At 37.9% G+C, this 25,168-nt stretch overlaps 2 protein-coding genes across 5 annotated transcripts; one reads left to right on the forward strand and one right to left on the reverse strand.

The window, feature by feature from the left end:
• Window positions 1–1,215: 1,215 nt before the first annotated feature.
• LOC117165612 (uncharacterized) lies at window positions 1,216–22,203 on the forward strand. The gene is made up of 11 exons (XM_033348955.2): window positions 1,216–1,442; window positions 11,287–11,443; window positions 12,210–12,339; window positions 12,418–12,535; window positions 15,648–15,729; window positions 18,058–18,106; window positions 18,354–18,438; window positions 18,531–18,624; window positions 18,998–19,989; window positions 20,519–20,725; window positions 20,922–22,203. Exons 2-11 carry the CDS (start codon window positions 11,320–11,322, stop codon window positions 21,054–21,056), a joined length of 2,016 nt encoding a protein of 671 aa, XP_033204846.1. The 5' UTR covers window positions 1,216–1,442; window positions 11,287–11,319; the 3' UTR covers window positions 21,057–22,203.
• On the reverse strand, window positions 14,897–24,686 carry LOC117165619 (dynein light chain Tctex-type protein 2B). Of its 4 annotated transcripts, none has more exons than XR_013059407.1 (5): window positions 24,370–24,686; window positions 23,735–23,868; window positions 23,496–23,629; window positions 23,016–23,206; window positions 14,897–16,358 (listed from the first exon to the last, which is right to left on the reverse strand). XR_013059407.1 is itself a non-coding variant. In XM_076622300.1 (4 exons), exons 1-4 carry the CDS (start codon window positions 24,567–24,569, stop codon window positions 23,159–23,161), a joined length of 516 nt encoding a protein of 171 aa, XP_076478415.1. In that variant the 5' UTR covers window positions 24,570–24,686; the 3' UTR covers window positions 21,159–23,158. The 4 variants fall into 4 exon arrangements, 1 of the variants encoding a protein (XP_076478415.1); XR_013059406.1 differs by lacking the exon at window positions 14,897–16,358 and adding an exon at window positions 21,159–22,412; XR_013059408.1 differs by lacking the exon at window positions 14,897–16,358 and having other exon boundaries at window positions 21,159–23,206; window positions 23,347–23,629.
• Window positions 24,687–25,168: the final 482 nt, after the last annotated feature.

The following is a 25,168-nucleotide window of genomic DNA, read 5'->3' on the forward strand; positions in this document are numbered from 1 at the left end:
GTAGACGTGGATACTAGGGACTGCGCGGCACCGTGGGCGAAAGAAAAAAAATACATACGCAGAGCACAGACAGGAACGTATTCCGTCGAAGAAAACACATTGCTACACGAACAATTTTTCTATACACGTAATAACATATAATTATATCTAAAAGTCACGAATGCTACGCCTATAAAAATTTTTAACGAAATTTTTCAGCTACGAAATTGTTCATCTTCATTTACATTATATGGCAGTTTCCAACAAATTCAAATTCTAACATTTTGAAATAAACGGTCACCTACGCTCAAACGCTGTTGGAATTATTTAAACGAGATATAGAAGATAGAGAAGATTCGTGGCTAAATGAAAAGAAATCTTTCTTATAAAACCTTATTTTAGTTATTATTACGTTTCATAACTATTTAATAATTATTCAAAACTTATAAAACCTTTCTTATATTACGGCACGTTAGGTTAGGTTAAACAAGTATTTTACCAAAGAATTACAACGCTAAAATAAAGCTTGATGTTTTACTTTATTTATCGGTGACATCATCGCCGTAAGAGCCAACAAGCTAAATCTATTTCCTATAATTTGCACGAAGCTAATAAACAATTACGATGCACTCTTAAACGACGCATTTAAATAACACATTCGTTTAATAATTAATGCTTGTAGTAGATACTTTACAAAGACGCTAGAATTTGCCCGTCCCTGTGCGTAGGAGTAGTGGGACTCGCGCGAACCTACCAGACCAGACAAACAACGCTCGCGCCTAATTTCGACAAAATAATTTGTACCACTTTTCAGCCACTTTTCAGCCACTTTTCAGCCACTTTTCAACCACTATGCGCTGTTTGAACGCTTACCATATTTTTAGTTACTTTTATGAAATATGTAAAACGAAGGTAATTATCAGAGGAAAATTTTGTAAGAAAAGTTTCTTACCGATTTATATTTACACCTATTCGCATATTACATTTCCATATCACGTATACTTTATTTGCATATTTTGATATATTTGATATATAAAATACATCGACAAATCTATTTAAAAGAATAGGAAAAGCATTCGTTTTACTTCATTGGCATAGAATCAGCGATCAGTGGAGGAAAAGTGGTGTCGGTGAATCGAAGAAAAGGGTTTTACACCGTCGCGTATTCGCTACTTTGAAATTGACGCGGTCAGCGAATCGAGCATCCGACTTGGAGAAGCTCGGTGCGCATGCGCGTACGCTAGTCCTGCGCCGCAATGCGCACTCGCGAGCAAAACGCAAAGTGGATCGAGTCAGTACTGGACAGGCTACCACTGTGTGGTGTCACGTGTGTCGTCTCGAGAGAATTACTCGACGATCGATCCATTCGACGCGCGAAATTTCCCGACGAAACGAAAAACGAACAACCGAACGGTGAAACGGTCGCATTTTATTACAAATATCGGATTACCCTTTCTCGCGAGGTAAGTGTGTATAAGTATGTATTCGGCTAGAGTTCAAATCCGGACGCATTTCGAGCTGTGACACTCGCGTTTCACGCTTTTCACACTTTTGATACGTTCGAAGAAGATCGAAGCGTAACGTATAGAATTACACTCGTATCCGTACATAATGCGTGTATATATATACACATATATCGTATATGTATCAATTAGGTACGAAGATAATCATACTCTTTGTACTGGCAAAATAAGTGCCGCCTTACGGTAATAACGTTTGCATACAATGACGAACGCGTTGCGCTCGCTTCGCGCTGAATTATTCAATCTATCTCAATATTTCATACTTTGTCGGCGCGTTATCGGCCTATGCGTTATTAAATGCGCCATCGGAGCCCGAAACGAATTTATCCTTGGCAAGTTATAATTTTAAGGGAAACAAAAAAAAAAAAAGAAAAAATTTTTCCCCGTTTTCCCCGTTTTATTAGGATATATAAAGGACGTTTCTACGATCTTGGTAGAACTCGTTCTCGCTAGATTCGTTCAAGCATAGAAAGTCTGAAATAATCAAGCTTTACTTTTACCAACACCGTTCACGACGTTAAACGACGATTACGCGTCTACGTAGAAAACGATGCGAACGTAGAAAATGAAAACATAAGGACCGTATGATCACGTTGGCACTGGCACCGCCTTTCAGCGCATATTTCTGATTCGCGATTAACGGACTCGCGACCGATCGGCAAGAAGCGTCTTAAACGCGACGTTGAAGAGCACGGCGGCCAAGGAAACGTATACCATGAGTCACGGTTGCAAAATAGACGCGACGCATCTCTGACGTGCGAAATTCGCGGCATTCCCTTTTGTGTTTGGCCGCGTTTAAAGGGGACGAATGAAATTCAAATGGACGTTTTTCGTTCATCACGTCAAACGGACGTTCTCGAAACATCTGCCCACGAGTAAACGTGAAACGCGCTAACCATCGACGTGCACGCCAGGCATAACGACGCTCACTGTTCGAGTTCAAGCCTCTCAAAGGCCTCGAGAGTTTTTCCACGCGACGAGATTAATTGCTGCACACCAACCCCGGAATATCGGCCGCTGCATTATGTCAATGTAAATATTAGGACCGGTGGTACGTCGAATATACGTACGCGTGCCGATACATTTATCCACAACATATTTACTTCGGATACTTTTAAAAATCGCGTAATTTTTGAAGTATTTACGAGCGTAACGATGCTAAAACTACCGTTACCGTACTAACAAAGATCTTGGCAAAGTGCAAGATTCGAGAAAGGCGATAATTACCGAATCAGTGTGAGACACGAAAAGATCTCATTGTCGTATCAACGAACACATCGAGTAACTGAAATTACTTTATTTTAACAAATGTACAGTTCGATCGCGAAAGCGTAGAATCCTCTTTGCACGCCTAATACGCGGATGATATTTAGAGCAGCTACTTGGCAGGCTGACTCCGAGATAACATTATCCAACGCTACAACTAGCTTATTTGTTAAAACGAGTTTCGGATATTTGTTTCTCTAATTATTGCTATTATCATTGAAAACGCGTAAGCTGCTTGGACGATGTTTTCGCGATCGATACCGACTCGTTCATTGAAATACAAACGTAATTTTATCGCCAAAGTAACAATTCTGGCGAGGTAGAGGTTTCAAGATCGCTTTCACTTCTGTAGCCGGTATCCGGCTGGAACAGCGCTATCCGCATTAACGTGTCGAAGCTAATCCGATCTTCCAACGATCGCCATCGATAGCAGGATTTTACGTAACAACGTTTTTCCGATTAGAAGCTGTCGCCGTTATTGTTCGCCTGAGAATTAAGGTTCGCTTCGCCAAGGCGCGTGATATTTCACGGGAAATTGTTAATTATAGGCATGCTCGCGTTTACTACGCGTTGTTCGCGGCGCACGTAACCCAGTAAGCAGATGATCGTTCTCGATGGATGGGCGGAAGGTCGACTCCCACTTTTCGTCTTCGTGGATCTTTCATCCATGTAAGGTGTGTTTCAAGGACCGAGCGTTCAGCTCGCGCATACGCTTTCATATTCGTTAATAACGATATTCGCGTTCAGTTGACTCGACCGATGTTTTCATTTTTCGTTGATCGTTGTGGTAAATTCGCACCTAAAGAATAAAATCTCTCTATTTTCCTCTTCTTTCTTTCGATGGGTTTTTTACGTCTCTACTAGACTGAAAACTGCGGAAAACTACTCTCATTCGTAGATAACACGCGTTCCAGCTTTTGTAGCATTCAACGGTAAAAAGTTGGAAACATTCTCGTCGTGTTCTTCGCACCGTCGTACGATCGATACCCACTCGACGAACCGTTTTACGTAAGTGAAACAGTGGACAGACGCGAGCAAAAACGGTAATTAACCTGTTCTTCTTTGTGTCGATCGATGCGAGGTCGAGCTGAATCCAGATGTCGCGATATTAATTTTCCATCGATAAATTGCTATTTACATAACCGCTGAAAATCGCATTGTCACGGAATGCACGTTTCCACGCAGACATCCTTTCATTATGCGATACATTTACCCTACTTTGATACATTTCACGAGCTAACCTGTGATTTTCCGTAATTTCCTGCAATTACTTTGTAAATAGTACGCTACCGCCTCGTTAAACGCGAATACAATCGCGAATATTACGAATCTCCACCGATCGGGTATACAGTGGTATCGATAGAAACACCTTACTACATGCTTTCTACATTTACTTTTTACCACAACCTTTGTATTTACGATTCGTCGTTCCACGTAGAATTACGTCCAAATTCCGTCTCTTCCTCGACATCGAACAGCGGTATTTCCACGAACGAACGTTTAACGTTACTGATGTAAGACGCGATATAACAATGTAAAACGCGACATACGATAAAATTTGTTTTCCAGCGAACGCGTAAAGGGTGGACGTGCTGGTACTTGTAGCGGCGATAATATATCTAATATACGTGTGACCTGTGTGGTACGAGCGTCGACTATAGTCGACGGACGAGTCAATAAATATTCGCGGTCGCACCGAACAGGTCGACGACGACGAATGCGGTGCGAACGATACGTGATCTTTCGATCATCCGGGAAAGTACGGTGGACAAGGAAAAACCGGCGCGAACACGCATCGGTTTGTAGTTTATAAAAGTAAACTTTCGCGCCACCAGGCAACCGGTGGGCCGAAAATAAACGTAGATTCGCCAATTTATCTTTCCTGTAGTCGCCGCGTTGCTTCCTGAGAAAAGTACGGTCGACGGATTTTCGATTCGATAGGTCGCGATTACCTCGGATTTATCGATGGGGAAAAATATAACGTCCGCGGCCGAAACTAGCCGGATCGTCCATAAATTTTTCAGTCACCTTTCTACGATATTTTTATATTCCGTGTCGTTCGTATTCCGCTACGTTCTATTCAAAATATAATACGATATTCGCGCGTTAATTTAACGATACAAGTGCAGATGACCGCGATCAAAGAACGTCTTTGTCGCACCGTCTTGACAGTTGCGCGAGTGAAAATAGAGGAAGACGCGTTCGTTGGTTCGTCTTCTTTTACATTCTCCAAATTACCCGACGTTACGACGAAAAATCTTTCGAATCTATAGTTAAAAAGAGGACGTTAAAAAATTACCTAAATTACCTAAATTCGTACGACAGAATTCCTTTTAAATAGAAACTAATTTCTACTGAAATTGGATGTATTTTCGTGTTTCGGCGCTACTTTCGTTTCAGCGAGCAACGAGGCTTTTTAACCTTCTGAGAAAATCTTTATGCTTAAAATTGAAATATGCGAGTATAGATACACGTCGATAAGTACTTTTCTATTTTATCTTGAAATTTAAAAAATTGTACGATCTTATCGATAGAAAAATACGGTTACGAATGGTAATCATTTTGGCTCGTGCCAAGGCAGGCATTCGGATTTTTTCTATTAAAAAAAAAAAGAAAAAAACTGTAACAGAGTTGGGGATAAACTTTGATTTTCTGATAGTCGAATGTCGTTCCGAAACGTAGGATATCGGCACGACAAATACGTTGCGACTAAATAAAGATTTCGACTAAAAAAAAGGTTGCGACTAAAGAATTCACACAGTGGTTTTCGTGGCTACACTTTTGTAAAAGTTGCTAGGTTGTATTTACGGGTAAGAGTTAAAGAAAGAACTGGCTGGATCGGATACAGAAGAAAAGAGGAAAAATAGAATGAAACTCTGAGCGCCAGTTGGCTGGACTATAGCTGCTCGCGTGATGTCAAACGTCGCTGTTAAATTTACGCTAGTCAAACTCCGCTTCCTCTCCGACTGTTTTCAACCGAAAAATTCACAAATCAAAAGGACGTTATTTAAAAATATTCCTTTCTATTTCTACACCATATGTAACTTCTTGTAAGATCAGCGATAAAATTAAACCTTTTTTACGTCGATCGAACCAACAAAATCTAATTATAATATTTTTAAATAATAATTTTACGTGTATCTTTGTTCATTTCGTCAAGATTTCGGTAATTTGTTACGGTGTACGCCAATTGTTAGGTAATTCGGTCTTTGTTTTGCAAATTTTTGATTCGTCCCAACGTTCTTATTTTATATCTGTCAGTTTTTACATCAGAATTTTTCCATTACGGTAAAATTATAAATTACGCGTGTACATAGGCACCGAGATAGCCTCGAGATAGCCTTGAAAAGCGAAATTGCGCGAGAAATAAAAAAGCGAAGAAAACGAAACATCAAATGGGAAGAGAGTGTTTGTTTGATCTTTTGCTAATTCTAAAAATATTCCTTCTATCGTTATTATTATTCGAACGTTCCTATTCGAACAATTTCTCAAGCAAGAAACAGCGAAACGTTTCCTCACTTTACGCGTCTTTCTTTACCGTTCGCGTAAAACATACGCAACAGATCTATTCTATCGTCAATGGATCGATCGGTTACCTTTCGATCGTGTCTGTCCGCTATTACGTTAGCAGCCGATCGTTTCATTGACGCGAGTAACCGCATTCTGGCGAAGGCCATCGAACGTCGACAAGAACGCGGACAAGAACATCGAGCAAACTCGATGCGAGCGAGTCATCAACGAAAATGTTGTCACTTGCCTTCGAGACTGCGATCGATGCAGCCAAGTTAAAATTAGACCAGAAAGATCGGATTATGCAAAGTTGGGTCGTACAAAGAGACAGCATAAAGCCATTATCCAGCGATTATCGTCGTTGAAGGCTAAGCTAGAAATTTCGAACGATAAACCTTTACGCAGACGGCGTACTTTGTACTTTGAATTTTTGTACAACAGTTCCGAAACAGCTTACAAAAGTATTCCAACGTTTCCCATAGAAAACTTTTTCGTATATATATATATATATATATATATTGTATGTATAAACGTATACCGTAAAAGATTTCCAAACCAAGCTTTTAGACAAAGAGCAATGAATACACAGTACATACAGCTATACACAGGTATTATTACGTTTAAAAAAAATTACATCTATCGTGCAGTTATCGTTTATTTTCAAATCGTTTCCATTTATTCGTTTTCAAGTCGTTCGTTTTCGCGCGTTTGCAACATTTACGTTACGTATCGTTTTAACTACATTGTATCAACCTTTTACACTGTGATATTCGATTTTAATCCATTTGCTGTTATAATTTGTTCCTATTTTTATCGTAGAGATCGACAGGTACATAACGTATTAGCAACATTAAGAATACGAGAAAAGTCGAACGTTGGTAAAGTTTGTTTTTTCTTTGCGATATCGAAACTACCCGAGATTACTCGAAACGTAGCGTATTTTGTCGGCTCGTCTTCAATTACGATCACCTATTTTTCTTATTACTTCGTTCTGAACGATACGGTACGATACGATGCGAAGAACGTTCTCGACAACGATAAAAGTCGACGCAACCAGCAACGACGATTTAATCTGGTTTTGTACTTGGCATTTGTAAAGTCGAGAGTCTGTAACGGCGAAATCGTTAAAATCGTGCAGCCATCTGTACAACCAGCTGTATAATTACACGTGTTTTATATTCGCTTAAATAAAGCACGCCCTTATTTATCAAATCGTTTCACGCGAAATACCAGCTTTCTCAAAATCATAAAATCATTTTATTCGCAATGTCGCAAATACGAATACAAATTTATTTACGATTTACGTTCATTTGACTAATTACATAATTAAAGCATAATTAAAGGGGATAGCTTGCTTTGCAAGTTACGATACTCGATACTCCAAATTAGACCTGGCAGAATAAAAAGAATAAATCTTTCATTCGTGTAATTGGTCAAAATACGATATACGATATACGATACTATATGCTTTTTCACAGTTTGATATTAAACCAGCTTTTTTTTTTGTAAAATCCAAACTTTCCAATCGTACGCTCCAATAAATATAGTAATTAATCTTCTAACGCATAATTGTTAGATCAAAGTGGAATATAATAGATTTTTTTCGCGCAGCTTCCACGCTGAACTTGTACGTTAACGCTGTATAATAACGTGCATGTAGTTGTATAATTTTCAGCGAAACTACAACAATAAGAATTTTCGATTATATATTTTTCGGCGTGGATTTATCTTCGAACCGATTACTCGATTACATCGAAACGAAAGACCGTTATTTAAATTTTACAGAAATTTAGAAACTTAAAAACGAGAAGGAGAGAGAGAGAGAGTATATCATTCGCAAGATAAAAATAAATACTACTTTGAATGTGCGAATCGGTGTGAACGGGAGAATTAAAAATCCATTGCGATAAGCTAGATCGTTAGAAGCTAATAGGAATGAACGGTCTATGACGCGATAATAAAAAAAATCTGCGAGTTTAATCACGGCCTAGCCTAAGCGAAAAACGTTTTATCCGTCAGACTGGTTAGAGGGATACAAATTCTAGAAACTTTGGAGGTTCGCGTTTCAAGGTTTCAGCGCGGGGATCGTACGAGCGTGTCTCTCCTCTACGGACAATTCTTGGAAGAACTCCTTGGCCCCTTTGCCTCATTCGCATCGATGTCTCCGCCGGAATAAAACAACCGACCGTTTGGCGCTTCCCGTGGAAATACTTTTGCCGCTTACTATGGCGTCCCAGACGTGCTTTAAATAGAACCGTTTCACTTAAATGGAACAATTTAACAGGACGTTTGCAATATCTTTTCGATCGGTAAGCGGTCTGCGAGCTACAGAAAGTTATAAAGAAAAAATTGAAGCCGGAACATAGTAAGAGTAAGAGTAAAAGTCTTATGCTTATCCGTACTTGTACGACGTTCGTTGATATAATTCACGCGTATGATAGAATTCATAGAGATGCGCATCTCGATCTGCGTTCGATATATTATTCTTACGACTCTGTAATCGAGTATCTGTCTTACATAATATTGCAAACTCTGCTTTCTCGTACGACGATTGTATTTACTCCAACGTACGAGGAAAATTACAGTTTTACAGAAACCGTTTGTAACAGAAGATGTTGGGAAATGAAATATTCGCAGGACAGTGGTAAAAATATTACGCGCATTTATTACGTAGTTGATATTGGATGAATATTTTTACGCGTTATCGCGATTAAGATACGATTACGAATCTGACGAAATCTTTCGACAATTATCGATAATAGAAATTCATTTTTCTGGAGTATAGTAAGGAGGTATAGTAAGGAGACGGCAAACATATTCGTCGTTTAATCGATTCATGCTTACGCGCAACATCAAGCACGAAAGGGTTGATCGTCTTCCTGAAACTCAAATACGATATAGCAACGCATACCTTAGAAACGTAATATCAATGAGCAATAACTATTTATACGAGTTATTAAAATCTCGACTTTGCCTTTCATCGCGCGAACGATTCGCATAAATCGATCCACAGAACGATCGTATTGCTCGTCCGATCGAAACTAAGTATCACGGATCAAGCCACACTACGATCGTTATACCTCTTTTAATAGCGCGTTACAAAACTAGTTTTCGAAACTGCGTGCTCGACAGGCGTACACATAAGTACGCGTACGACCGAGTCGAGCATCGGAACGGTATAAGAACGGTCGAAACAGAAATAAATCTTCGTTTGCAGGTTTGTATCGCGAACGCCGGCCATTACGCGCGCCCACTTAATTCAAAATGCCACTGCTCTAACCTAGCTCGCAGCTGGATTTAACGTTAAACCGGCTTCAGGTGTTCAGGTGAACCGCGAAAGTTGCAGCGCCTCCACCGATCCAGTTCTCCATCTATTCGAATCTCCCATATTTATAAACGTTCAGCCTCTATAAATAGAAGTACTGTAGCGTTGGACGCGCGGACGAGTACCAATAACAGGATTTCAGCGTTCGTTTCAGCGTTCGTTTCAGCGTTCGTTTCAGCGTTCGTTTCAGCGTTCGTTTCAGCGATCGTGGCCCGGCTATCAGAAGGAAACGAACCTTTGCGATAGCAGACCTTACCTTTTCAAATCTACTCGTAGTCACGACCCGTCACCAAGTATACACAGTTTTAGGTTGCACAAGCTGATCGACTTTCTGGCAAACTATACCGATAATACTTGTCGCGTAATTAAACGCGTATTAAATTTATCACGATCCGATTTCGAACAGTCGCAGCTCCTGGTTCTCGCGAAACATCATCGGCCAATTATCAACGGGTCGCATACAGCTTACGTAAGCTTCCAAGCTTCCGGGCTGAACGAGATTTTATCAGGGCTGCACTTATTTTCGTATCGCGTCACGTACCGTTTAATTGACGCAACGATCTTCGTTGGAAATAGTAATCTTACGGACGATCGTTCGCCTCGCTGTTCCTAGAAAATACGTCTCTTCGAATATACGAAGAAATACACTCCTGTCACATTCTATTAATCCTGTCGATTAATCAAAGGTCAAAGAAAATTAATTAAATACCGTTTGTATACTAAAGAGACGTTTAGGTATCGAAGAATCTAAAAGCCGCTGTCGCCTTTATGTATTCGTTTACACCGTTATATATGACTAAACCGCATTTTACGCGTGTTACGATCAGCGGTATTAGAAGCGCGCCAAGAGCCAGCGAGAAGAGCAATTTGTCTTATAATTATAAAAATGAAATATCATTCGATTGGAATTACCAAGATATTCTTGTTCTCGCTGATCGAGACGTCCTTTTAATAATCGACGATCGTGACACACGAGAAGCTATTTCAAATCAAAGTCGTATAACATCGAGATGTACGATTATAATAATCAGATTTTCTCGGAATATTTTGCCTTTTTTTAAACGTAACGTGTAACATTTCACCTTGTAATTCGAAATAGCATCGAGCGCGAAGTGAAAAAACTATCGAGGTCGAGTAATTTAAGCGATTCATCCGGCATATCCATCGATACGTTCATCGTCTCATCGTTCTAACTTTTCGTACTGACTTTTGTATTATTATCGTAATTATCGTTAGACAGGAACCTATTGTAATTTTACCATACGAAAGATCAAAGTTCTACCGGATTTCGAGTAATCCGATCGGCGAAGAGCAATCTGTCGATACGATACGTTTGTAAAATTAAACAAAGATGAATAAAAATAATAAAATAAATGATAAAATCACTATCGCTCCAATTACATGCTAATAGCGTAATGCCAGTGGCAGAGATATTCGGGAATTTCGCAACCACTTAACTTTGTACATCAGAGCGACAACCAGCGCCCGTAATGCACGCGATTTACGATCTCCTTCGATATAATTTTCTCTTTAGCTTGTAATATTTTTAACTTCACCGTAATTCTCGCTTCCTCCTTTCGTTCTTCTTCTCCTTTTCTACTTTTCTTGTCTCTCTCTCTCTCTCTCTCTCTCTCTCCTTTCTTCTTTCTTCTTTTTTTCATTTCTGTTTACATCGTTGTTCAGATCTCGTGAGGCAGGGAACTTGAGAAGAACGCAATGTCAGCTGCAGTGAGGGAGAGAACAACAACGCACACCAGCAGAAAGATAGTGAGTCATGGCAGTCCTATATCGGGCCACAGTCAGTCGACAACCACGGCCAACAGCCTCGAAAACAACTTAGGTAAACCTTTAATCGTAATCCTATCCTTGAATCGTTCTTTTCCCACCTGCTCTCTTTACGCATCTCTCTTATGATTTCGTGAATTTCGATAATTTCATATCGCACAGCCGCAACACTGCTTGGATCGCAAAAAAGGATTCTTTCTATCACCGTAAGAAAAACTGATTGCACTTTTTTCTTCGTTTTTAAATTAATTATCGACTTTTGGAAAACAAATGTATTATTATTAATTATTAGCGAATGCACATTACTACTATTTATTGACTATTAATCGACGATATGACAAGAGATACCTTTAATCTAAAAACTATCATCTCCCGAAATCCATTATTTTTTATTTAAACGATAATCTACGTCTCTCAATGACTCTCACGTATATTACTATTCTCATCTTAAATTATATACTGTGTATCTTGATGTCGCATAATTTTTAAGCGATTCTACAACTTGCACACCACTACTGCAATGATATCAACGGCAAAAATAGCTTTGCTCGTTCAGAACGATAAACATCTATTTGCGTCGAAAAGCTCGATTCATCGAACCATGAATAAAATTTGTCACGATTGAATATATCAAAATCACGTGATATGCTATAATACTTTCGCTTATGATAAGATATACGTCGTTCGCGCCAAAATTCTACGTTACTTCGTATTATCAAAATTAGGTTAACCGTAATTATTCGACCGTGTATTCGTTTACAACGATAAGCATTCGTTATTGCAAATAGAAAAGCGACGGAACACGCATTTCATGGTTTCAGACGCTCTTCTCGAGGACTTGCAAACAAGTGTCTCAAGAAGTGCCACCCCGAGCCGAGGCGGCAGGGCACTTTCGCCTCAAGTAGAGTATCGCGTAGCTGCAAATCCCACCAAGGTGGTTTCCGAAGGCAGGTAAGTAAACCTAAACAGTGTTCGAATCTACGGAATATAGCTTGCCTTTTCTCGACTGAAAGTTCGACTTATCCTTAGAGCCATCTCGCCCACTAGAACCATGACCACCACCACCGAAAAATATGTAAGCACTGGGCCGAGTGGTGCGCCCAGTGGTATACCTGATTTGAACTTGATCGATTCGGAATTGCAAAATGTAAGTTACATATATATATTCATATATTCATATATTCATATATTCATATATTCATATATTCATATATACTTATATTCATATATACTTATTCGTCTCAGCTTTATTAATTTTTGTATGCATACATTTGTATCGAAAATAAAAATATTTCTATCTTAACGAACATTTCTTTTCATTAACTCGGATATTTTGATAATCCGTGAACCGTATCTCTGTTTGTTGCTCCACTAGCTAATAATGTGCGATAGTAATGACCAATTACTAGATAAAAGCTGTAATCAAGAAGAATAGAAACTTTTGAATAAACTTTCGCTCGTTAACGAATTTCTCTACCGAAAAGGAAAAAAGAACTTACGAATAAAAAACAAACGATAAAAGAGATGTCGCAACGTGTAGTTTCGATCTTTCCGACACTTACGCAACCCTTTGAACATTCGAATTTTTGCTAAATCAACATTTATTATGCAATTATCGACATATATATGTTACGAAATTGCCAAGACGCTTCGTGTTGCATAACCTTGCTATGAATGAAAAGAAGGAGATTACTTGACGTGAAATTATATGCAATATGCAGGCAGTTAAATCGCAAGTGCAAGTTAAATCGCATATACCCAAAGCTTAAATCAACTCGCATCGTTTCGTTTGCTTTTACTCGAAAGAAGCACGGTTTCGTAAACGTGTAACTATCGTGCTTTTAGTTTCTGTTTTTTTCATATTCTTTCGTTAAAACTTGCCGATTCCAATTACACGTATGTATATCAAAGAGATTGTATCGCTCGAAATTTGCCTCGGGATACGTCGTTTGCGTGGCTCTATGTCTACGTACAGCACTTGGTATAGAGGCTTATAACGTATTAAAATGATCGTAGCAAGTAGTGAGATCAGTCTTATACATGAAAGAACCGTAATCTCGTATACGATTTTACTTTGAGTACACTCTGAAACTGCTTACAGTTAGATCACCTTATATTTCAAACGTAATATCAAACGAACGAATCATTGTACAAACTATTTTTCAATAGCTGGTTCGTGCAATTATTTCTTTTAAATAACAATTTCTTCTTCCATATTACTATTTAATCGCGCTTGATCCATCAACATGAACAATCTACCGAACGTTATTGCAAGTTATTGCAAATAATCGATCGATTTTCTGATGTTTCCCGAGTCGAGTCCGGCAGTTGTTTTCTTCGTCTTCGAAGTATTCGGGGTCGTCAGGATCCCGAAAATTCCTCGACGCGTAAATATATACGGCTACCCTTCGTTTCAGGATCCGAAATGTAATTTTTCTGTCAGCTTGTAGTTAAGCTCGTACCGAAACTCGGTTACCCGCACACCCCTCGTTTTAACGACAATTGTTTCTTCTTTCCCTCTATGAGAATATACGAAGATCGACGATAAGTCGATGAAACAAAGCCAAATATTCGCCGAATTCCTGACAGTGTTTGTTCAGTTTGTACGATAAATTTCAGCGATTTTAAACGTGACATCGTTCTTTTAACTGTGCTTTTAAACGTGCCAATTTAAATTCTATTCTTTTAATATTATCATGTTCGACGATATTTTCGTACGATAATTTTTATTTTGATGACTTTGGTTTCTCGAAGCTTTTCGATGAAATTCCTAACGTTCTTTCGTATTATACGCGATAATATAATCACCGAGATATTCTCGAATTAATCATTTTGGAAAATGATATTTCGACTCTGTGTTAGAGATTCTCTGAAAAAATGTGAAAAGCCTTGCCCTCGATCGAAACTAAAGAGATATCGAGACACAAAGAATTGGAAAAACGAAGCAAAACTGATGAAAAGGCAGGCGAAATATTTCATTCATAACGTTATACTATAAAGAACGTTGCATCGCGACGCATGCTTCGCCCATACGTGCGCGAAAGGAGTCGAAGAAAAGATCTTACTCCTGAAAGGTAATATAAAATATCTAGAAAACCGATCGATCATCGATGCAATTACGTTGGCAAGAACCAACTTGTAAATTCCACTCGACTCACAATAGCCACATGACCACACATAGCACACGATAGCATCTGTGATCAAGAAATAAGACGGTTCGTTTCTTACGGAATGCGGTATCATAAATCTGACATCTTACGAGATACATCATACGTTAAAAGAGCATGAAAAAATGGAAAATTACTGTTACGCGTACACGGGACTCTAGAGTAATTGCGGTATTTCCTGGCTGGTCAGTTCGTAATCTAACGTACAATGAAAATGTAGATTGGTTACACGTGCAATTTATCGCGCGCATCTTACACGTTCGCCGGATGAACTTTCAGCCGTCGGGTCCTTAAGGTACGTACAAACACCTCCTATTCTCATTTGCATAGGAAATAACAGCTTGAACCGTGAGAGACGCCAAATCTATGACAATTTATTGGCGTACAATTTACACGTTCTAACTTACTTTTAATTGGACATTGACATATACATATACAGATGCATAGAACGGCCGCGCTAATAAGAAATTTTTCATTTACAAGCGGTATACGGAACATACAAATGCATTATTGTACAAATACATATATATTATTATTAAGCGTTAAACGTAATCATATTATACATTATAATTATCAAGTTAAGTTGCCAGTGTTCTTAATTAAAGGAATTGACGAAATGTGAATTTAAAAATGTGGATTTTTATCGAAATATAAATACAACGATATACAATAGATATACATATTTACTTTCGACATAATTACAAAATCGGCTTTAATTACAGTCATCTATGTATCGACAGGGTAATAAAGAGAACGAGCCGGTACTTAAGGGCTTATAACAGTCATCGAGAGAAGCGAGAAACGTCTATCAACACGGCATTATCGCGAAGACAATCGTTTCGATTTACCTACGCGTAATCGTTTCGCAGACGGACCTGTTTTCCTTTTTTCTCCCCCTGTAGATTATGCATATATTCACGCGTTACAAATCGGTAGTTGCAACTTTTTATCTTAAATAACCTAAATTGTAATTTATCTACTTATTTTTTTATCTGTCGAGTCATGTCAAATCATGTTTTCCCAATCGATATCGAGAAAAAGCATCGAACGTATGCGAACGATATTTCAAGTAAGACGATGATTCTGTTTTAGGTACAGCCTGGTCAAAGCAAAACGATCGCTTATAAACAGGTGTCGTATCAATATAACAAAAGTGTGGATGGAAAACCAATTGGTAAGTTTACGCTAACACCTATGTGCTTACCCTATGCCCGTGCCTACCATATGCTTCTCTATAGTTAGCTTCAGACTCTATACAACGAATTTTTTATATAAATAAATTACACAAAAGCATGTTGAAATTGGCGACAAATGTTCATTGAAACATGTGTATGAAGTGTATCGAAATAAAAAATCAATCGTTTAGTTTTCTAACAAGATTTTAACGATTTTAACGATTTTAACGATTTTAACGATTTTAACGAACGAAAAGGAAAGAAACGGCGATATACGAGAGAGAATCGTAAGAGGAAATGAGATTTTGGTAAAAAGCAGGACGTTTGTGACGGAACGTCCGATATACCGCTACGAACCCTCGGGCGTGTTCGCGAGGAATCGCGCGCAAGCGCTGCCGCGTTTTAAACGATCGCATAGAAGGAAGGGGAGAGCTGGTCACTCGTGTCGCTCCTTTTAAGGAGCGGAACGGCCTTGCAGGTATACGGTTAATTAACAATGAGAACGACAAAACGAGAGAAGTTGGTTCCTTGCCGCGAGATACTCGCCTAGCACCTCCTTTTCACTGATCCAACTCCATCTCTATCCGCCGTTAAATACCGCAACTCCAACACGGAAAATTAAATGCCTCTGTAAACAGGATTAAATGATAGTAAAATAAACGTAATACCGTTACCGCTGTATTGTTAATAACAGGTTATAAGATACCAAGATTATAATTTCGTTATGTCTATTATACCACGTTATGTCTAAACGATGTTAATCGTCTTGAACGGTATAATAAAGCAAGCAGGAGCGAATGCAAGATTATATCATTTGTATCATTTTGTGTTAGTCGTCCGTATTGTCTGCATCGAATAAAAAAAGAAGGGAAAGACAAATAAGCTAAAAGGTGGTGGAAAAGGCTAATTTTTCGAATTTTTCGAATTTTTCGAATTTTTCGAATTTTTCGAATGTTCTGTCCATTTGTTTGTCCGTTTATATTCGCATCGAGTAAGAACTACGTAAACTTGCCGAACGGATATTGACGGATATATTTCATCTCGATCCGTTTGCCAAAAGTTTCGAAATATCCTTCGTCGGTATACTGTAAATCGAGTATACGAAATTTACTGCTTAATAATATTTTACTTATTTTATCGTTGATCGAGAGGTAGGCCGTTTTCATACGCGTTTTAAGCAAGTATACCAGCAAGGACGAACGTATAGCAAAAACGAAACACACGAGGTCAGAAACCGTTGACATAAAGCATAGACGATTGGATAATTTTAAGGACGAATATCTTCCATGAGACGTTGCTTCTTTTACATTTATGCATTATGCAAAAGAGAACACAGCGTTGCGGATTTGCTGAAATCCCGAGGTTCCGGTAAGCCGTAATCGTAGACTACGCTATTATACGGAGAAGATTTCCGCGCTACCTGTCTCTCTATGGAAGTCTCTATATGGAAGTGACGTTGCGATCAGAGCGTGCGTTCTTTGCGGTAACGCACGATACACAAGCGTAACCATATTAGGATCGCGTATAACAGAAGATTGACCCGATTTCTCCCTTGTCCCTCTGCTGCACTTCGCACAGGCAGCAGATAAAAGGCCAAAGAGGAAATACGAAAACTCTGATTCAAGTCGAGAAGCCATTGGATATAACAAGGGCGTATGACATTGTCGTTAAGTTAGCATGGAAACTTCAACGAAAGTGTTCGAGTAATCTCGAATACTCGTTCGAATAATCGAAAGAGCAATAATAAGCAATAATAAGAGAAATTGGAAGATTATAATGGAAACGAGGCGAGAATTTTACAACTTTGATATTTTAGAATCGAACAATTTTCCAATCTACCGACATAATCCTTCCTTTTCCTTTTCCTTTTCCCTTTCCTTTTTCGCTCTATCGAATAAAGCTCTATTAAAAGCTGTCGACAATGAACGTTTACATTAGAAAATCTTGATTTTTAAATCGTTTAAAGAACGAAAGAGTCGAAAGATTAAGTGGCAAGTTATATTACATTTAAAACGCGTAAAGCTAGAAACGAACTCGTTCTCGCTCGAAATCCGGATTTAGATATATCAAGCAACTAAACGGGACAAGTTTCGATAAAGTGATTTTTGAATTGACGAATAAAACGAACGTGAAATTTACAAGAGCATATTGATATTTTATTTGCCGTTATACATGTATATTAAGTATATCAAGTATATTATACATGTATATAGTAATATAACATTATTACCTATTTTGACATAAAACGGAACAAGGTCATAGATATTCCTATTACGTAAAATGATGTAATATCGAGAAATCCGTTAAATTTCTTTTTCATATTACAGACTCGTGGGTAGCAGACAACGCATTAACCAACACCAGTTCGGCTTTGATGTACGTACTATCCTGTTTCAAAGCGACAGCAAACTAGCAAAATAGCAAAATAGCAAAATAGCGAAATAGCGAAATAGCGAAATAGCGAAATAGCGAAATAGCAAAAAGATTTAATATATATAATACTATTTCACGGCTACCAATACCATTACCAATATACTGTAATAATTGCTGCGATAATTGCTATAATAAAGCCATGTATTTTCTAAATTATAATAGACTGTGTAATATAAGATATATTTTACAGCGATGATATCCGAGAAAGGAGTTACGAAGAAAGCACAATCCCCCGTGGCTTGGAACCGGTCGGCAAATCAGTCAACAGAGAACTAGTAAGTAGAGTTTATCTCTTTAGTTTATATTTTAAATATAATAATGTAAATATAAATATAAAAAGTATAAAAGTATAAAATTCGTATTGCAGGTGTACAACGATAGTTCCGTATCTCGTTCGAAGCAAACTTCGCCTTTACCAACAGGTACTCAGAGGGATGTGAAATATATTCACGAATCTTCCAGTAAGTATATCTAAACGAGTTTATCGTAGAATAAAGCAGACAAGTACAAGTTTATCGAAAGTTGTCAAAGCGCTTCGAAGCAAAGTTATCAAATTCAGCTAATACACTTTATACTTTGATTCGCGACTATTATCCTACTGTATCGTTTCACTGGTCGAATGTCATGAAAACCACTCGCACGATGACGGCAATCAGTGATGGCAATCAATGGCGATAGAATGAATTATTGCAATAACATTTACGTATACGTGATTTTCAATACCTTTACTACCGTTGAAACGTACAATATTATTGTAAATGCAGCATTGTCTGGCTGTTACCGATAAAAACTTATTTTTACGATAGATTACGATTAATTACGATAAATTCGTAGGCTACCAAACAGAACCAGCGCAAAACACGACGGTAACGACTACGGTGCACGCGAGTGCTGCGCAAGAATATGGAAACGTCGAGTACGTACCAGTGCCATCGCCAACAGCAGCGATACCGATCAATCTGGCACCGGGTCCGAACACCAAAGTAACCACCACCATTAAAACGTACACTTACGAGCTACCAGGACCGCCTGAAACCTATTTACCAGGTGGCAACGCGCCAGGCACCGTTGTGCTGCCAGGCGATCAAACTATCACGTACACGATACCGAAAGGAACTGGCTCCACGGACAAAACCATCGCTTATCAAACCGTGACCGAGAACGTTCCATCTAGAACACCAGCCAGATACAGCAGTCCGCCGCCTCCTGTAACAGACGTGACAAAGAAATCTACCACGATCCATCAAGAGTCAAAGTTCTATCACGAGCAACACCATGATAGTCCGGCCAACGTGCAACCAACCACCACAGTCTATCATCCTGGTTCACCACCCTTGGCAAATAAAACAACGATCACGCGAAATGAAAAATACTATCAGGTGGATGGAGGTTATCCAAACGGGCATACGGTTGGCGATCGACCACCGGATCATCCGGCAACCACGGTCATCTATCAGAACCAACCACCGACTATAAACGAGACTCGCACAACGATAAATCGGATCGAGGAACATTATCCTAGTCGACCACCGTCCGCCGGACGACATCCGACACCCGATAAACCGGCAACACCGGTTAATTATTATACATCACCGGCACAGCCCACTTCCCCGCCGCAGTCTACCACAACAATATACAAATATTCCAACACCACCACGTCGTCGATACCTCCGAACAAGAATCCCGAGGACCACGAACTTTTGTTACCTAAACCGTTCCCGACCGAGGCTGTTCAGCTCTATCCATCGACCAAGCCGGCTAACAACAACGTGCAAACTCCGCCCAAGAAGTTGGAGGATCTCATGGCATCGTTTTCTGACACAGAGGTAAGCATTTCTGATTTCTTCGAGTATTTCTAGTCGCACGTAAGCGGCGAGTGTGTCTAGTCGGTGATAGGGAATCTCGTACGGTCGCTTTGCGTGCCTCTGTGTCTTATCCATGCGAATTATCGTACATTTTCACTTTACCTATGCAAAACCTTTCTACATCTATGTATCTATCGCGTGGTTTCACAACTGCACAGCACCTATTTATTCCAGTTAATCGTTTCAACGATGGATCGATATTGCTTCACAGCACTACCAAAACCCTACTATACCTATATTATACGGACAAATATTTATATTTATTTCACTTAATTATTACTATAGATTTTCCAAACTTTTCAATCTTTTCAATTTTCGTACATACGTCATACATAAAACGTCCAATAGTATATTCGTTGTAATATTCAGTGGCTAAAACGGATCGCTACTTAAATTCTATCGCGTATATTTATGAAATTGAAAAATATTTAAGAAAAAGTTACTCGACTGCATACTACTAAATGCTAAACAATCTCTACTTTCTCTCTAGCGCGAGGTCCTAGAAGACATTGAAAAAAGGGAAAAGGAACAACAGAAGGAGTCGCCGTCAGTGAAAAAGGAGGTTGACTTTGTACCCCATACACCGCCCAAAGTAAAAAGTAAAAATGTTGCTGGTCCTCCGGTTTATTATCCTCCCGGAGCAGCAGAATTCACTAAGAAAGAAGAGGCTAGTGCAGCTATGTCACAGTCTGGCGGTGTAAGTACAAAGAGTATTCTAATCGTTTCCAAATTGTTTCCAAAAGCAATATTTCTTACTCATCCGTTTCAAAATATTTTCTAGCTATAAATTAATTGCGAAACAACAAGTGTAAAGAATCGTCCCTTAGAGAATCCTTGCAATCGCGTATGTGTTACGTACAATATAAGATTATCAGCACTTTTTTTTATTATAGGGAGGATGGCAAAAGGCTAAGGCGAAATACGAATACGAAGCGTCTGGTAAAAGTAAATCGAAATCGAGTAGCGGCAAAGCTGTTGTTCCTGTTTGTTTGCCACTTTGTTGCGCCTTGCCATGTGTAATTATGTAAATTATATCGATATTAATATCAATATCAATATCAATATCAATATTAATACGTATTAATCTTGATTAAGCGACTTATCGGTCGTGTTTTGAACGATCGCGCGTCAGAATCGATCACTTGTGCCACTTGCGTAGAATAAAATTTAGAGAACAACCTTAACGTAAGAAACAGTAAACGATTTTAAAAAGCTACAAAATGATTGCCAAATGATTACGAAATGATTACGAAATAAAATGCAAGCAAATATTTGTCTGCTTCTTTCTTCGTTTGTCATATATATAACGATAAATAAATATACGATTAAAACTCGATATAATTTTAATTCGAAGTAGCAATTGTAATTGTAAGCTTTCTTAGTTACGCATAATCATACCGACGAATTATCGACATTTTAAATCTCGCTACATATTCTTACCTTAATCTCTACTTCTACTTTCTCTGTGTAATAATTTTTCCAATCAGACGTTAAAGCTACGACATCTCATTCAAATTTCTTCCTTTTCGTTCTTTTTCATTTCTACGATACTAACGTTTAAATTGCTTTATTACTTCGCGTTATTACTTCGATATTATAGAGAACGGTGAATTCTCATCCTGCTGTATACAGAATTAGTCACAGATGCGTGTTCATACTTCAGCGATCGATCTACACGTTAAAATATAATATATAAAAAATATAAAATATAAAAAACGTCTTACTAGCGTTGTGTCTTACGTACCTCAGTTTCGGCGTCGATGAACGATCAAAGAAAATATTCAAAATGTCCACCGCGTATCCCGACTCTCGATACTGCCTCTCGTCGACACACGCTCCACTGCACCACTTAACATCGAGTCCCGTACGATTCTATATATCGTTCACTTGCGTTCAATATACGATAGACTTTAAATGGTCCCGCAAGAATACATAATTTAGATCATCATGAACGATAAAGGATGTTCTCGCTGTAATCATCCACAACCCGAAAACGAAGGTACGTAGGGCATACACGTGTTTATAGGACGTTCTTTACTCATTTTAGTATGTAGAATCACCCTTTGAAGTACGAACATGCATTTATAATTCACCCTGTCTATTACACTGGGTTTTGTTTAGCGTAACATCATCCGCTGTATTCGTAAGAATAAAAACCTTATGTGTTTTTTTTTCTCTCTCGTTCCTTATTACAAAAATACTCTTTTATACTCCTTACAAGTTCTACGTTTCATCATACGCAGTACATTATATCTATGTATAAAAATATATCATTATATAAACTACGTATTTTGCACTTTTATTAAAAATTTTATAAAATTTTGTAAAATTCGAAATAGTTTCTTTCGATAATTCTTTTCTCAGGAATCGAAGATATTCATTATCTAGAATCAGATAGAGAGACTATTCATTAGTATATATCCTTTTATATCGTTGTATTATCAAAGCAATATTTTATGATTGTCCTTTCACTTTTATTACTATCTATCACGATGAACAGTTACATATTTATGCGCTTACAGAATGTTATCTGTATATGGATTTAATATGGATGAAAATATGGATGAAAATATGGATGAAAATATGGATGAAAATATAAATTTAAATGCAACAAATTTCAAAAGGAATTTAGATAAACTTGTTAAGACAAATAACGTATAAGACGATACATTTTTTTCGTAGTTTAATATAATCTTAAAGTAAATAAATATAAGTGAAAGTCATAACTATATCATTGTTTTATCGTGTTTAAAAAATTCTTGTAATAGAATAATACCGTGAATTATGGTGCTATAATAATTTTAGTAAACAAAGACATGTAAATGTTATGCGCTCTCGTTAAATTTTGAGTTTGTGTATTATTAGAATACATGGTTACAGATATGTTTAATATGTTACGAATATGTAAAAATTGTGCCATGAGACGATATATAGATGTAAAGTGTGTGTTAATAGTAGCTTCTGTTTCAATAAAATGTCTACTCCACCTATGAGATCATCCTTTATTCTTCTTCATCTTTCATTCGATTTTGTTTCCTTTCATCGTAGGATACCATAATTGGTAAACTTCGAATACTTGGTGTATCGTAATCAAAGATACGTATAATAAAGAGATGCGTATAAGCATTTCCTAATAAAAATACACCGCGTACACAGTGGCCACACAGAATATCGTATCCTGAAAAAATGTTATTATCTTTGTGCATTCGTCTCTTTGCTATCAAGTTTCTTTCGCTAATAATCGCTTTTTATAATAATCGCAAGAATTAAAAGCTATACGCGTATATTAAATAATACATATCGTATCTTTGCAAGTACGTTTATTTTAAAATTGATGTAGTCGAACGATATCCAATGTTGCAACTCAATTTGTAAACTGTTTAGTATCTCCGTTTAGTGTTCTCCGTCAAATACAGTATCGATATTAAACTAAATTAAGATACTAAAATTAACTGCGCCACTCTTACATTCAAGAAACTATCATACGCGTACGTATCTGCTTCTGCATCCCAAATACATCTTGTACCCATTTTCACTCCAGCACCATGCTGCTCGCCCAAAACGACATTTACAATATATTTGTAACGTTTGAACTTTAACTCTAGAAATAAGTACGTAACAAATTATTTGAAATTTTGAATTGGCTGATTAAACTTAGCGTATTATTTACTCGACGCCTAACTTATTTTAGAAAAGAGAGTTTCACCTTTAACTTTCTCTCTAATTAAATCCGCTATATCTTTAGTCCACTGAGCTGCTTCCTGAGCATCGTAAGTTTTCGCAGAAAGCTGATCAAATAGCACATTATGTATAACTTCTTTAGCGTTTAACGGTTTAAACCTGTATCCAAATCGTTTGTTCACCTTTTATATTTTAGTTATAGTCAAAAGCGAAACGCTTTATTAAACTATCGTTATATATAAGTAGAGCTTAGCAAACTATTCGACCTACTATATTACTCGTTTTAACCATTCCTAATAATAATAAAAGTTACATTCCATGTAAAATGCATTTCATACGTTATTTACAACGACAGTGGTACTAAACTGCCCTGTATATAGTTTCTATATTTACAAATGATATACTTAAGATTATGTTAGAAGTATATACTTAAAGTATAAAATCATATCTTTAAAATGAAAAAAGTATTCACCTTGATTGTAACAACAATAACAACAACAACAACAACAGCAACAACAATAGCAACATATTAGAAATAATTGAACGAGATAAAGCTTGACGAACAAACGTCGTGTCGTTAAAAAAGAAATTCAATTAAAAACTCTCAATCCAAAGGAATAGAGTTCGACTGTAAAAAATTTCGATACGATTAATAGGTACTTCTCGTGTAACTGCGGACGTATTTGATAAACTGGTTGTTCTAACGTCACAGTTTCCGCGTCATCGAGCACCTCCACATTTAGCCTCGATTTTTCGTCTTTCCGAATAATCTTTCCTTCCTCTGGAACATCTTCTTGGCATTCTTCCGCTTCTATCTCTTCCGATGCGACAGTAGCTTTACTTTCAATATTGTCCGCCATCTATTTCAATTACGTTGGAATCTAATTACAAAGAACCTTAAATATTTCTCACACTGCACTTAGGTTATGAAACCTATCGCCTCGAATCACAGTCGTATCAGAGAGGTAATGAGAATGCTCACGCTCACGAACCTGGTTGTTCTCGGACTAGTGCTGCACCATGCGGTCAAATGCCGAGTTTAAATTGACATTGGCATACACACGAACCTATAAAATTAGCGAACCGTCCTGTTAGTTCGTGTGGCAACCTATTCGCGACCACGATCGCGGAATTCGAAAAATCCATGGCCAAAGCCATACACAGGAGACAATGGCATACTCCATCCGCGGCCAGCTTCACCGTCGATTTGCTCAAATGAAATTCCCTGAAACAGGTTGAACATGCGAAAACGCGCCTACGTAACGAATCGTCCAAATAACTGACTCTCTGGATTATCGAAATTCCATTACGAAACAGACAAATTGACAGCGAATGGGAAATTTATTTAACTTATTGAATAAAAATTAAATATTAATGCGAAAGCAGTGTTGAAAACTTGTCGCTTCGATTCCAAATTCTAATTTCGCGTATAACTTTTCCTGAACTGAATTTACAACTA

Source organism: Bombus vancouverensis, chromosome 10 (genome assembly GCF_051014615.1).
Source record: "Bombus vancouverensis nearcticus chromosome 10, iyBomVanc1_principal, whole genome shotgun sequence".
NCBI lineage: Eukaryota > Metazoa > Arthropoda > Insecta > Hymenoptera > Apidae > Bombus > Bombus vancouverensis.

Bases quoted from the DNA above. Each gene is read 5' to 3' on its own strand.
- LOC117165612 (XM_033348955.2), top strand. From the start codon at position 11,320: ATGTCAGCTGCAGTGAGGGAGAGAACAACAACGCACACCAGCAGAAAG. The intron at 11,444-12,209 runs GTAAACCTTTAA...TCATGGTTTCAG, and splicing joins CAGCCTCGAAAACAACTTAG to ACGCTCTTCTCGAGGACTTG. The intron at 18,439-18,530 runs GTAAGTAGAGTT...TTCGTATTGCAG, and splicing joins AATCAGTCAACAGAGAACTA to GTGTACAACGATAGTTCCGT.
- LOC117165619 (XM_076622300.1), bottom strand. From the start codon at position 24,569: ATGGCGGACAATATTGAAAGTAAAGCTACTGTCGCATCGGAAGAGATA. The intron at 23,630-23,734 runs GTGAAACTCTCT...ACTTATTTCTAG, and splicing joins AATTAGAGAGAAAGTTAAAG to AGTTAAAGTTCAAACGTTAC. The intron at 23,207-23,495 runs GTAAGAGTGGCG...ACATTTTTTCAG, and splicing joins CGTATGATAGTTTCTTGAAT to GATACGATATTCTGTGTGGC.